At 30.3% G+C, this 15,000-nt stretch overlaps 1 protein-coding gene across 8 annotated transcripts in view; it reads right to left on the bottom strand.

Moving 5' to 3' along the window:
* The window catches only part of st18 (ST18 C2H2C-type zinc finger transcription factor), a 132,670-nt gene that overhangs the window by 56,341 nt on the left and 61,329 nt on the right, over window positions 1-15,000 (bottom strand). For all 8 annotated transcript variants that reach the window (XM_073941004.1, XM_073941006.1, XM_073941009.1 and 5 more), the window contains 3 exons: window positions 14,790-14,904; window positions 7,844-7,886; window positions 495-525 (listed from right to left, as the gene is read on the bottom strand). In XM_073941004.1, the coding sequence (XP_073797105.1) occupies window positions 495-525; window positions 7,844-7,886 (74 nt within the window). In that variant the 5' untranslated portion in view covers window positions 14,790-14,904. The remainder of the gene's footprint in view (window positions 1-494; window positions 526-7,843; window positions 7,887-14,789; window positions 14,905-15,000) is intronic.

Here is a 15,000-nt window from a genome sequence, read left to right as displayed (position 1 = left end):
CATGTCTTTGGACTTGAGGGGGAAACGGAGTACCAGGAGGAAACCCATTAAATGCCAACTGGCCGGGACTTGAACCTTCTTGCTGTGAGGCGGCATTGCTAACCACTGAGCCACTGTGCCACCCAAAATAGAAAACAATTACAACATACTTCTTTAAAAAATAAATAGCAAAAAACAATAGAAAGCAGCTATAAATAATAAATAAAATAATACAAAACCTTTTTAATTCACCTAGAACTGATCAGTTAATCATGATTTCACAACCAAAATCACTTCGTACATACTTAAAATCCTAAAAACACCAGATTTAAAGTTAGATTTGCTAAGAGTAAAGCTCATTTTATGTAACATATAACACATTATAATCTAAAGCAACACTATTTATTTTCTAAGAGTGACCTAAGTTTTTATGAATGCAGCTGCACGTATTGGCGTAGGGCCGTCAGAAAAGCCATAAAGTGACAGTGTGAAGCAGGTAGTGAACTCTGGCTTACCTGGGTGCCTCAGCGATGCAGTCAGGCAGAACTGCAAACAGAAAAAGAGAGAGAAAGAGTAAACATGTGTGTTTACATTTCCACCAGCGCCACCGGCCTCACCAGCACCTGCCTGTGATCCTTCACACACCTCGCGCTTTAATGTCACACTCAGACGGACACACACAAGACGACAAAAACATCTTCCATAAACTTGTTGTTTGTGCTCTGACTGCGGATAGTAGCAAAAAAGGATGCAAATCCATACAAAACAACCCAGATGCAAATTAGCCTTCAGGTATGTTTTAAAACCACATACAGAAGAAGGCAAAATTATTTACCCTTCTGTGAATTTTATTAAAATATTTTTAATGTTTAGCAGAGCACGGAATTTTTCACAGTATTTCTCATAATATTTTTTCTTCTGGAGAAAGTCTTATTTGTTTTATTTAGGCTAGAATGCAAGCAGTTTTGAATTTTTTTAAAAACCATTTTAAGGTCAATATTATTAGCCCCCTTAAGCAATATTTTTGATTGTCGACAGAACAAACCATCTTTATACAATAGCTATGTTTCCATCAAAAAATGCGAATAAACTTTATGCGCAAAACTAGATTATCGCATAAAAGTTGTGCGAATGAAGCAGCGTTTCCATCCAACGAGTCAAAGCGAACAAAATCGAGTCAAAGCGAACAAAATCGTCACTTCCTGATTAACTGGCGGCAAATATCAACAGTAAAAACTGCATTTGCTGCAGTAGGAGAAGCTGCATCAATCTTTTCTAAATGAATGCGCCTCAGAAGACAATCCTGACAAGCAGTGGGCGCGCAGTAGCGATTGAAGGTGTCAGACGCGGAGCACAGGCGCTCTCGATTCTGGAGGTCATTAATAATATAATAACACTAATACTGAAATGGGAAGGCGTTTTATAATGACCAAAACAACATTTCAGATCTTTTATAATGTGCTCAGCCTGACGTTTTGTCCATTCACACACATTTTAAGCATCACATGATCTCTTTTAAGAAAATCACATGACCTTTTTAATGCGCATGCTGGAGTTTGTGCGGTAAAAGTGTTTCCATCGCAGTTTATGCGCATCTTTTCTTATCGAATAAAAAGTTTATCCTACCCAGTTAGGCGCATACGTTTTTTATGAGCATTTTTAAAATTTATGCACATCATCGTGTTTCCATCAACTGTTTTTTTTATGGAAACATAGCTGATGAGTTGCCTAATTAATCTAGTTAAGACTTTAGATGTCACTTTAAGCTGAATACTAGTATCTTGAAAAATATCTACATTTACATTTAGTCATTTAGCAGATGCTTTTATCCAAAGCGACATACATATGAGGACAAGTAAGCAATTTACACAACTATAAGAGCAACAATGAATAAGTGCTGTAGGCAAGTTTCAGGTATGTAAAGTGTAAGAAGCAAAACATTAGTCATTTTTTATTTTTTTATTTTGTAATACAGTTAGCAGTGGAGCCAGAGAGGCAAATGCAGATTAGAAAGGGAAGTGGAGACTAAATAGCTGAGTTTTTAGTCGTTTCTTGAAGACAGCGAGTGACTCTGTCGTTCTGATGCAGTTAGGGAGTTCATTCCACCATCTGGGGAGATTGAACGTGAGAGTTCGGGAAAGTGATTTCTTCCCTCTTTGGGATGGAACCACGAGGCGACGTTCATTCACAGAACGCAAGTTTCTGGAGGGCACATAGATCTGCAGAAGTGAAAGCAGATAAGAAGGAGCGAAGCCAGAAGTCGCTTTGTAGGCAAACATCAGAGCTTTGAATTTGATGCGAGCAGCAACTGGCAGCCAGTGCAAACGGATGAGTAGCGGAATGACATGTGCTCTTTTAGGTTCATTAAAGACCACTCGTGCTGCTGCGTTCTGAAGCAGCTGAAGAGGTTTGATAGAGTTAGCTGGAAGCCCGGCAAGTAGAGAGTTGCAATAGTCCAGTCTGGACAGAACAAGAGCTTGAACAAGGAGTTGAGCTGCATGTTCAGATAGGAAGGGTCGGATCTTTCTGATGCTATAGAGTGTGAATCTGCAAGATCGAGCAGTTCTAGAAATGTGGTCAGAGAAGTTTAGTTGGTCATCAATCGTTACTCCAAGGCTTTTCACCGTTGTGGATGCAGTAATGGTTGCCCTATCCATCTGGATTGAAAAGTTATGATGTAGAGTCGGGTTGGCAGAAACTTCAAGCAAGTTCAAGCAAGTTCTCATTATGTGATAAATAATCATAAAATTAAAAACATAAAATAACAAAATACGAAAAACTGCTAAACTACAAATATTTTGACGGTCTATATAATAAATATAAATAATAACATAAAATAATAGGAATAAAAAAATTTTGTAAAACAAGCTCAAAATCAAACGCAGGTTTTGTTTTTAATAATATTTGTATATTCTCAAACATTAAAAATTAGCATATGTTTGTTGTACAACTGCTGTGTTGCCCTCAACAAACTTTAAATTTTCTCTCAAATTATAATCACTCTCTCACAAAAGTATTCTGTTTGCTCCATATATAAAATTAAATAAATAAATAAATAAATAAATGATTGGATTAATGAATTAATAAATAAATAGACAAACAAACAAATAAATAAATAAACAAACAGATAAATATAAAAATATAAATAAATATAAAAATAGATATAAAAATAAATAAATAAATAAATTATTAAAGGATTAAATTATTAAATGAATAAGTGAATATGTGAATAAAAAAATAAAAAAATAAAAAAGTGGTGTTCCCTCAAAAAGTACTCAAAAAAATTAATAAAGAAAGTAATAAAATAAAATAAATAAATAAATAAATAAAGATTTCCCAAACGCTTCTCTGGGAATGCACTACCTTAGCCAGAGAGCGTAAAAGTTTTGCGAGAGAAAGCACTGAAAAATACTCTTTCACTGTCTTCTCTTCATCCTTCACGTCCTCTCAGAGTAAAAGTTTGCACGAATTATAGAACCCCAAGGCAAACGAAACATCTCTGACAGGAATGAATGACGCTGCGTTTAATAAAGCATGCCTACAAACGTTCTCTAGGGCTGAAATCAGCAACAAATGACACAAGGTGTAAGACAATACACTAATCTGGGTTTTACATGGGGGAAAAAAAAAAAGGTGGTTCATTTCATCAGTGTTTAACAATCACAGCTTTGACAACATGATATATTGGAAGCCTCGCTGTGATCCGAGTCTCACGAGACGTATACAGACAGACAGAGAGAAAAAAAGATGTGTGTATGCAGCGTATGAAGATCTCATTCACAGCTTCACCTCAATCCCATGGTGAAGACTCAATAAAGCACCATCATGAATTTTTTCCCAGCGCATTAAAGAGTCAGGCGCGCGCGAGAGGTACAGTATGAGGCTCTAAACACTTGAATAATGATGTCCCCTGTCATGCTTTATCCGCTCTTTTCCATTCACGACGCTCTCCTTAACTCGTTTGAAAGAATATTGGCCCATAATGAAGTCACTGTCTCTGAATAATGCATCGCACCTCTCTCCGGGCTAAAGAGGATTAATATTAAAATTGACAGATCTGATGCGAGGCCGTTAAACTAACACTTCAGATCAAATGTGCGTAGGAAAAAAAGTGCACGTGCCAGGAAACGAGCCTGTTTTTCGGAGGCATTGTGGGAAATGTGTTCACCTTGTTTACGTCAACTTTGCACGGGGGCAAATATAATGCACGTTTATACAAAGCAATAATGCGCTCTAAAAGAGTGCGGTGAGATTGCGTTTCATAACAAGCACATTCAATTAATGAAATAAATAGCACGATGCGGAGGTAATGGGATGTAAAACTTTGTAGGGATGTAAAATGTAAACTCTTTTGACATATGCAGTCAGAATTATTCGCCCCCGTTTATTTTTTCCCCCAGTTTCTGTTTAACGGAGAGCAGATTTTTTCGACACATTTCTAAACATAATAGTTTTAATGACTCATTTCTAATAACTGATTTATTTCATATTTGCCATGATGACAGTAAATAATATTAGACTAGATATTTTTCAAGACACTTCTATACAGCTTAAAGTGGCATTTAAAGGCTTAACTAGGTTAATTAGGTTAGCAGGTTAGGGTAATTAGGCAAGTTATTGTATAGCGATGGTTTGTTCTGTAGACTATTGATAAAAAATATAGCTTAAAGGGCTAATAATTTTAATGTAAGAAAAGAATTGTCCTACTCGATGCGGTCAAAAGCCTTTTACGCAACAAGAGAGACTTAGAGTCTTCCGGTTGATGAGTCTGAGGTATAAATGATGTTCATCAATCTTCTAAGATTAGGGAAACCCTCCCTGTTTTTTATAAAACCTGTTTGGTCAGCGTGTATGATGTTTTGTATGAATAGTTTCTAATCTTATAGAAAAGACCTCTGAGCTTTTTTCAGACGCAGAATAATCTTATTGTATGTAAACTTGACTTTCAAGAAGGGTTATACCAATTTCTCAAAAATCTCTCTCTCATTATTCTGCTATTAATCAGAACAGAAACTAATTTGATAATCCCAACTTACCTAAAAGAGAAAAGTTTAGTCACATTAACATCTGACTTTTTTTATATAGTTATGTGCTTTTTTATATAGTGTATGTAAACTTCTGGTTTCAACTAATATATATATATATATATATATATATATATATATATATATATATATATATATATATATATATACAGTTGAAGTCAGAATTATTAGCCCCTCTGAATTATTAGCGCCCCTGTTTATTTTTTTCCACAATTTCTGTTTAATTGAGGGAAGATTGTTTCATATTTGCCATGATGACAATAAATAATATTATAATTGATATTTTTCAAGACACTTCCATACAGCTTAGTGACATTTAAAGGCTTAACTAGGTTAATAAGATGAACTAGGCAGGTTAGGGTAATTAGGCAAGTTATTGTGTAACGATGGTCTGTTCTGTAGATTATCAAAAAAAAAAAAAAAAGCTTAAAGGGGCTAATAATTTTGTCCCAAAAATAGATTTTAAAAAATTCTAAACTGCTTTTATTCTAGCCAAAATAAAACAAATAGGACTTTTTCTAGATGAAAAAATATTATCAGACATACTGTGAAAATTTCCTTGCTCTGTCAAGCATCGTTTTGGAAATATTTAAAAAGGAAAAAAAAAAATCAAAAGGGGGCTAATAATTCTGACTTCAACTGTGTGTGTGTGTGTGTGTGTATATATATATATATATATATATATATATATATATATATATATATATATATATATATATATATATATATATATATATATATATATATATATATATATATATATATATATATACATACTACACTGTAAAAAAATACTGGTTGCCTTTTTTAAGCTGAATCAAATAAACTTTATGAGTCTTTTAAACTTATATTACATTTAAACAGCTTGGTAACTTATAAAATTAAGTTAGAACATGATTAACTCAGTTTAACAAGTTACAATGAACTAAATCATATGTTGTCATGACTAATTGATCATATAACTTTTTACAGTGTATTAAATGTGGTCCAAAAGGCAGCTGCTACACTTCTTACTGGCACTCTTACTGCACTGGTGGCTGGAATGTTTTAGAATCGATTTAAAATTTTTACTTCGTTTTTAAGGTTTTAAATGGTCTGTCACTTTTTTATCTATCTGAAATCAAATCAAATCAAATCATTTTACACGTGTACTATGATGAGATAAAAGCTTAGGTGCTGGCTCCAGACAGTGCAAGATACAACCACATACACCAAAAAACAAAACAATATACTATAAGCAATGTTGACAGTAAAAGACAATACATACATTAAGGAAAACACACATGTAGGCAAAGATAGACAAGTACTCAGTCAAAAAGGTGTACACATAGTTTGACTGTTTGTGGAAGATTGTAGGCAATGTTGTTTTAAGTAAGGATTTGGTTTAAGTGCAGTGCTTGCTACATCTTAATGGTTTGCATGGAAAGGATTTGTGTGAGACTGTTAACATATCTGCTAGATGTTTAAGGTCATCAAGTTAGAAATTGGTAAAAGTTCCCAGATCAAAGTTAAAGAAAAAGGCAGACTGGGGCTTTTCCATTGTGGGCCCTAAACTGTGGAACGGTCCACCTCTCTCTATTAGAATAATCTCTACTAAATCCATGTTCAAGAGAAAACTGAAGTTTCACCTTTTAGAAAAGGCTTTTAATACCGGAGTTATCCGAGTTTGCTGTTTTCTGTTTCATGTTGTGTGTATAATTTTATCTTATCTGATATTTTTAACACAATTTGTGTACAGTTTAATGGTCAACAACTGTTGCTATAGTGTGCTTTATAAATAAAGTTTAAGTCTATTAAATTTAAAGAATACATAATTATTTATTTACTATACTTGTGTGCACATATATGCATGTTAATTATATATCATTCTATTATTTATTTACATAATTAATAGTACTAATGTTTTAAAGACAGACTGAGTTAGACGTTATTTCTATTTTTTATTTTTAGCTAAAGCAACATTTAACTGCATTTTGGACATAAAACTAAATAATTATGCTTAATAACAAATAATATAATATAATATTTCACAATTTTTTATTATATTAATGTATTATTATATTATATTATATTATATTATATTATATATTTATTTATGTATTTATTTCATAACATTTATATTATATTATATTATATTATATTATATTATATTATATTATATTATATTATATTATATTATATTATTTTATATTATATTATATATTTATTTATTTATGTATTTATTTTACAACATTTATATTATATTATATTATATTATATTATATTATATTATATTATATTATATTATATTATATTATTATTTATTTATGTATTTTTTACAACATTTATATTATAATATATTATTTTATATTATATACTATATTATACTATATTATATCATTTTATATTACATATTTATTTATTTATTTATTTCACAACATTTATATTATATTATATTATATTATATTATTATTTATTTATGTATTTTTTCACAACATTTATAATATATTATTTTATATTTTATACTATATTATATTATATCATATATTACATATTTATTTATTTACTTATTTATTTATTTATTTATTTATTTATTTATTTCGCAACATTTAAATCATATTATATTATTTTATATTATTTTATATTATATTATATTATATTATATTATATTATATTATATTATATTATATTATATTATATTATAATATATTATATTATATTATATTATATTACATTAAACTATATTATATTATATTATATTATATTATATTATATTATATTATATTATATTATATTATATTATATTATATTATATTATATTATATTATATTATGCCTTACCATCACATGTTTCGCTGCGATTCTCTTCACTGTCAGACTCCATCTGGAAAGCAACGAGAAAACAAAAAGTTAATAACAAATAGCAATTTTCAATTTGAGAGATTTATAATCCTGTTTAATAACTGATCTCAGCGGGATCTCATCATCTGAGTGACGGTTAAGTTCCTGCCGGTTTAGGTTATTAATAAGTAAGCCAGATTAGTGTCATGCAAGCACTTTATTTGCGACGCACCACATCTGCATCTTTAGGTCTTGAATGAGTTGAGTTTCAAATTATAGGATTGCAGTAAATAATAGTAGTAAAAACCTAATCCAATCAACTCTGCATTTATGCATTCAGGCATCACCATGAGGAAGAAAACAAGAAAGGTCAGTGAACTTTATAACAAATAAAAATGTTAAATTTTAACACAGCAGGTCCATTACTTACAGTGGAGTTCAGAATTAGGCTGGATTTAATTGAACAGCACAAACCGAAAGCGAGAAACTGGCAGAGCATGCAGAGAACAGCCAGACAGACCTGCACTTTTAAGAGCTGAGTGGAAATATAATAATGCAAAAACCAGACACAAACAAAAGTAGTAGAGAGTGTGTGTCTTAAGAAGAAGCTTTCAGGAGTTTATTTCTAAGTTTATTAAGAATTTATTAATACAAAAATATATTAATAAATATTTTAATAGTGAAAAAACAGAACACAAACATGGGATGCTGAAAAAAATTCTCATTTAAGAAGAAAATTTTGGACGGCACTAAGAGGTTTTTGCATTGAACTCTTCCTATGTTTGTATTATATAAAGTTTAATGTTGTAACTGTAAATATAGAGATGAAGTCAGAATTATTAGCCCCCCTGTTTATTTTTTCCCCAATTTCTGTTTAACGGAGAGCAGATTTTTTCAACACATTTCTAAACATAATAGTTTTAATAACTCATTTTTAATAACTGGTTTATTTTACCTTTGTCATGATGACAGTAAATAATATTAGACTAGATATTTTTCAAGACACTTCTATACAGCTTAAAGTGACATTTAAAGGCTTAACTAGGTTAACTAGGCAGGTTAGGGTAATTAGGCAAGTTATTGTATAACGATTGTTTGTTCTGTAGACTATCGAAAAAAATTGCTTAAAGGGGCTAATAATTTTACATACTGTGAAAATTTCCTAGCTCTGTTAAACATAATTTGGGAAATATAAAAAATAATAATTAAAAGGGTGACTTTAACTAATATATATATATATATATATATATATATATATATATATATATATATATATATATATATATATATATACTATACAAAATAAATATAAAAAATGTAATAAAATTATAAAAAATATTGATAAGCAAAATTAATTGAGATTAATTGCACCCAAAATAAAAGTTCGTTTTGAGTTAAAATATGTGTGTGCTGTGTAATCATGCATATACTTAGGAAATTGTTTATTTATATTTAGACTTAAAATGCATGTGTATATGATACAAACTATATATAAATGTAAAAATCTATGTTATAAAATAGTTTTGTACAGTTTTGTTTCTATGCATGTGTGCATCATATATGCATAATAAATATATACAATACACACACACACACGTGTTATGTCAAAACATTTATTTTGGATGCAATTATTAATCCTAATTATTATTACTTATAATTAAATAATTTTAATCACACAAATATATTTGTTTTTACATATTTTAATAATTTTTTTATTTTTTATATGTATTTTTTTAATATGTATATGTAAGTACAATATCACATTTGAATATCATAAATATATATATTTATTCATATATTTTTCCTTTAAATTGATAGTTTCCTAACACAGTGGTTCTCAAACTTTTTTTCACCATGTACAACCTCAAAAAAAAAAAAGTCTCTCCAAGTACCACCATAATGTCAAGTATTGAATTACAGTAGCGTACATTAACTTGTATTTTAAATACATGAATTGTCTTTACATATTTAAATTAGGAGATAGATCTGTTTACTGCATGTTGGAGTTGGCTTTTTGTGTCAGAAAAGCAAGTGCTTGTACTATTCCTGTCAACATTGGGATATTAAAATACAGGATACGCCACAATAAGCATTATTGACAAGAGTACATAACAAATGTTAGAAAATTGAAAAAAAGGTTTAGCAAATTAAAATCAATTTACTGATCACATTGGTGTTATTGTATGCGTTAAAGGGTTAAAAGTGTGTTAATTTTTTTACTTTAACTATTCAGTGATTTCTCAGCGTACCACTAGAAGGAAGCCTGCGCACCACAGTTTGAGAACCACTGGCCTAACATATGTGGTGTACACTTTTTTTACAAATATCATTATGCAAATTAAATAAAATTTAATTTAACATTTAAAAATATCTATTTATACTTAAACTTTCAGCAAAGAAAAGATTTATTTAACATATAAATGTTTGTATTTATGTACTTACAATGGAACTAGATGTGTGTATATTCATTCATTCATTCATTTTCTTGTCGGCTTAGTTCCTTTATTGATCCGGGGTTGCCACAGCGGAATGAACCGCCAACTTATCCAGCAAGTTTTTACGCAGCGGATGCCTTTCCAGCCGCAACCCATCTCTGGGAAACATCCACACAAACACAATTCACACACACGCTCATACACTATGGACAATTTTAGCCTACCCAATTCACCTGTACCGCATGTCTTTGGACTGTGGGGGAATCCGGAGCACCCAGAGGAAACCCACGCGAAGGCAGGGAGAACATGCAAACTCCACACAGAAACTCCAACTGAGCTGAGGTTCGAACCAGCGACCTTCTTGCTGTGAGGCGACAGCACTACCTACTGCGCCACTGCCTCGCCCGTGTGTATATTCAACATATTCAACATTTTGAAATTCACTATTGATCCAAAAACATAGGCAATAAAAGATACTTGCATATTATTAAGCAAAAAATTCATTCTTACTAAAGGACATTAGTCATAAAAAACAATCAAAAATAAAAATGAAAGGTCATTGACTTTATAACAAATAAAAAAGGAGAAAGTTCACCCAGTAGATCGGCTCCATTATGTGCATTTGGCCTTGATTTAATTGATCAACACAGAGAAACTCCAGAGCAAACAAACTGGCAGAGAACAGGCAGACAGGCCTTCACTTTTAAGAGGGTGAGACAGGGGCGAGCGAAAATATAATAATGCAAAAACCAGCCACAAACAAAAGTGCATGCGTGTGTGTGTGTGTGTGTGTGTGTGTGTGTGTGTGTTTAGACAAAAAGAGTTGTTAATACTGCAGCACCTACTCACTCACTCAGTCTCTCTCTCTCAGTTCCTCTCTGCCAGCAGTGCCTTGCTGATCCCAAATAAAACCTATTAAATGTAATTATTCTGGGCTGATGGCGCTCTATAGCGGTCGGAGGCTCTGGTGAGCTGGGTGAGTCACTGGCTGGGCTGTTACTCGGCTTATAATGGGAAACATGACTCCTATCTCCCCTTCTCTCGGCTTGGCTGTTGTGATTGAAGCCACTGACCTGTCATACATTTATAATAGGGGGAGCAGGTGTGGCATTGATGGACCTTAATTTCCTTTAATAAACCTTTTATGTGGCCCACTCTTAATGCCACGCCGGCCCCTCTCCCCGGCTCCCGACGCGTAATAGCTTCATTACTTTTGATTACTGGGGGCCCCTATTGAGACAAACAACTCCCAAACACTATAGATTACATTCTGTAAAAACTAATGTACCTGATTAGTTCATTACACCGGCTCGCTCGTGTACACATCCACGCTCATGCTAATGCTAACGCTAACATACTACGCTTCCGGATTTTATCCGACATCTCTGGATAACGCAAAGTCTTTAAAAGCGATGCTTTTTGTTTGGTTCTGAGGGAGAAAAGAAGTCTTTTATTAGCGGCAGGTTTATTTCAAGGGTTACGTAATTCGATATTTGGTATTTCCGGAGCGGAAACTTTGAGATGAGGAGGAGATGTGTGAGCAGGTAACATCTGGCTACTAATGATGCCTTAAATTACATCGTCAGGAACGTGCAAAAACCCAACCATATGTCACAGCAAGCAACGTCAGCCTCAGGTAGCGAGCTGATTTCAAGCGGATCCGCCAAAAACAACTTTGTTTCATAGCCAAATTGTAAACTAGCTGATATACAAGTGAAAGTGGGCAGCTGTCACTTTAAGATGCTACCTAACATTTGCCTGGTAAGAAATTATTCAGAATTATTAATATTATATTTGAGTTAAATAAATCTGTGTACAAGTTTATTATATAAAATATAATAATAATAATGATAATAAATTATTATATATATATATATATATATATATATATATATATATATATATATATATATATATATATATATATATATATATATATAAATAATTATTATAATAATATAATTTATATATTAGTAATAATAATAATATTTTTTATTATTATTAATAATAATAAATATATTATTAATAATAAAATAATAAAAATAATAAAATAATAATAAAATAATAAATAATAAAATAATAAAATAATAATAATAAAATAATAATAAAATATTATTATATTTTATATCATAAACTTGTACACAGATTTATTTAACTCAAATATAATATGAATAATTCTAAATAAATTATTTTAATGATGTGCTTGTACACAGACTGAAATATATGATTTAAAACATACAATGTAATAATATTTATATACAAAAATAAATTGTAGATACATTTTAGCTGGCAAAAATATGTAGTTATGCACTTTTATTAAAATTCAGCATGGCTTTTATTTTTAAGAAATTTCCAATATAAGAGTCTAAATTTTAAACTGAAAATGCTGACCATATAAAATAAAATGATTAAAACTAAAATAACTACAATGGAAAAAAGCTACATGAATATTAAAACAAACATGCATTATATACATATATACATGTGTGTTCATGCACTTATTGGAAGTTAATGGTGCTTTTATTATAAACTCATTTTAAGTATCAACAAGTAAAAATAAATTAAAATAACTATAATTAAAGAAATATAAATTAATTAATGAATTAAAAATATTATAAAAAGTACAAATAATCAAACAAATAAAATACAAAAATACACAAAAATTAATTGAAGGGAATGTTTTGCTTAAAAAAATAAGCACTTTCAAAATTCAGTGGGCTTTTATTTTAAATGCATTTATACTGTAAGAGATTGAGCACATAAAATAAAGTGATTAAAAATGAAATAATTGCAATAGAAAAAGAGTCATTGGTATTAAAATGATTATGCATAATATAAATATATAAGCATTAGTTTCTGCACTTACTTTGGAAGTCAATGAAGCTTTCATTACGAACTCATTTCACGTTTCGAAAAGTAAAATAAGTGTAACTAACTAAAACTGGAGAAATTTTAATTATTTAATAATTTAAAAACATTACAAAAAATAAAAATAATCACAAACAAGTTAATAAACAAAACAATTATTCAATAAATAAAATAAAAAAGATCAAATACAAATGCTGCATGAGATATTAACTACACATTTAAAAAAATCAAAGGCATTTTAAAAGAGTGTTATTTGGACGTTATTCTAAAGTTGCAACTATTCTTAATTTATTAACTGTGAGTAAATGAGGAATAGTTGCAACTTTAGAACAAAGTCCCAATAACATACTTAAGCTAATAACTAACACTTAACTAACATATTAACTCACACTTTACCAATCAATAGTTCACCATCTAATAACCACCGTGAAACTTTGTAGAACTTTAATAAAATAATTTTTTATTTATTTTGTTTTCATGTTTAGCACCTTATGGGTTTGTATTCTTGTATACTGCTGTTCTGCCCTGTGATGGCTCAGTATGCGTGTTTCTATACATTAAACACAATGTTCAACATTACATCTGTGGAGTTTCTTTGGTAAAATACAGCAAACAGAAAAGCCTATGAGTGGAACAAGGTTAAGACACAAACATTTGATATTTTCAGTATCACGTCAGATTTCTGTAGCTTGGACTTGTTCCATCCATTTGCAGTTCTACAAAGCGTCACTGGTATTATTAGATGGTTAACAAACAATGAACAACTGATCTGTAAAGTGTGAGTTAATATATTAGTTAAGTGTTAGTTATTAACAAGTATGTTATTGGCACGTTATTCTAAAGTTGCAACCATTCCGCATTTACTAACATTTAATAAATTAATAATAGTTGCGACTTTAGAATAACGTCCCAATAACATATATAAACTATTAACTGATACTTTACCAGTCTTAGTAAGTAATTTACTAACAGCTTGTTCATGACCAATTACTAATTTATTAGGTTTAGTTATAAATCATTAATATACAGTTAACAAGTCATTTACAACATGTTAACTAACAGCTTGTAAGTTATCTATAAGCCATCTACAAGGCACAGTTATAAATAATTAACAAACTATTAACTTTTATTTAACAAGTAATTTACAACTCATTAACTATCAGTTTATTAATGATCTGTTAACTAGTTATAACGGATAGTTATTCTAAAGTGTTACCAATAATTGCAATGGAAAAAGCGAACATTAAAACGATTCTGCATAATACAGTATAACTATATAAGCATCTGTTTCTGCACTTACATTGGAAGTCAATGAGCTTTTATTATAAACTCATTTTAAGTGTCAAAGATTTTAATAAATTTAAATAACCGCAACTGAACAAAGTTCGAATAAAACAATAACAAAAATAAAAATATTACAAACAAGTAAAACATCTAAGCTAATCAAAAATAAAACAATCATTCAATAAATAAAATAGATACGATAAAATAAAAATGCTACATCAGATATTAACTACATATCTAAAAATACCAAGTGCATTTTAACAGTGTGGTGCAACACTTTTATACACTGATTATAAGGCATGTAAATCTATTAAGTGCACGTGTGAGATATTGTGACAGTGTGTATGGTGTGATTTTACCTTGTTGTGTTTAGCCTGTAATGAATGAGATGTTGTGTGAGGTCCCGAGGGCCGCTCTGCTTACTGCACACACGTTTCTTCAGCTCTTTTAAGACGCGAGTGTGACATTCATGCTCTGAGGGCAAAAAAAGACAAAAGACGTCACTGTCAACTTCAATTACACTCAAAGTGTTTACAGAGTATTTTTGAATCACTGGGTTTTAATACAAAT

Source organism: Danio rerio, chromosome 24 (assembly GCF_049306965.1).
Source record: "Danio rerio strain Tuebingen ecotype United States chromosome 24, GRCz12tu, whole genome shotgun sequence".
NCBI lineage: Eukaryota > Metazoa > Chordata > Actinopteri > Cypriniformes > Danionidae > Danio > Danio rerio.
The sequence above is the reverse complement of the archived record's forward strand: the minus strand, read 5'-3'. Positions and strand labels throughout refer to the sequence as shown.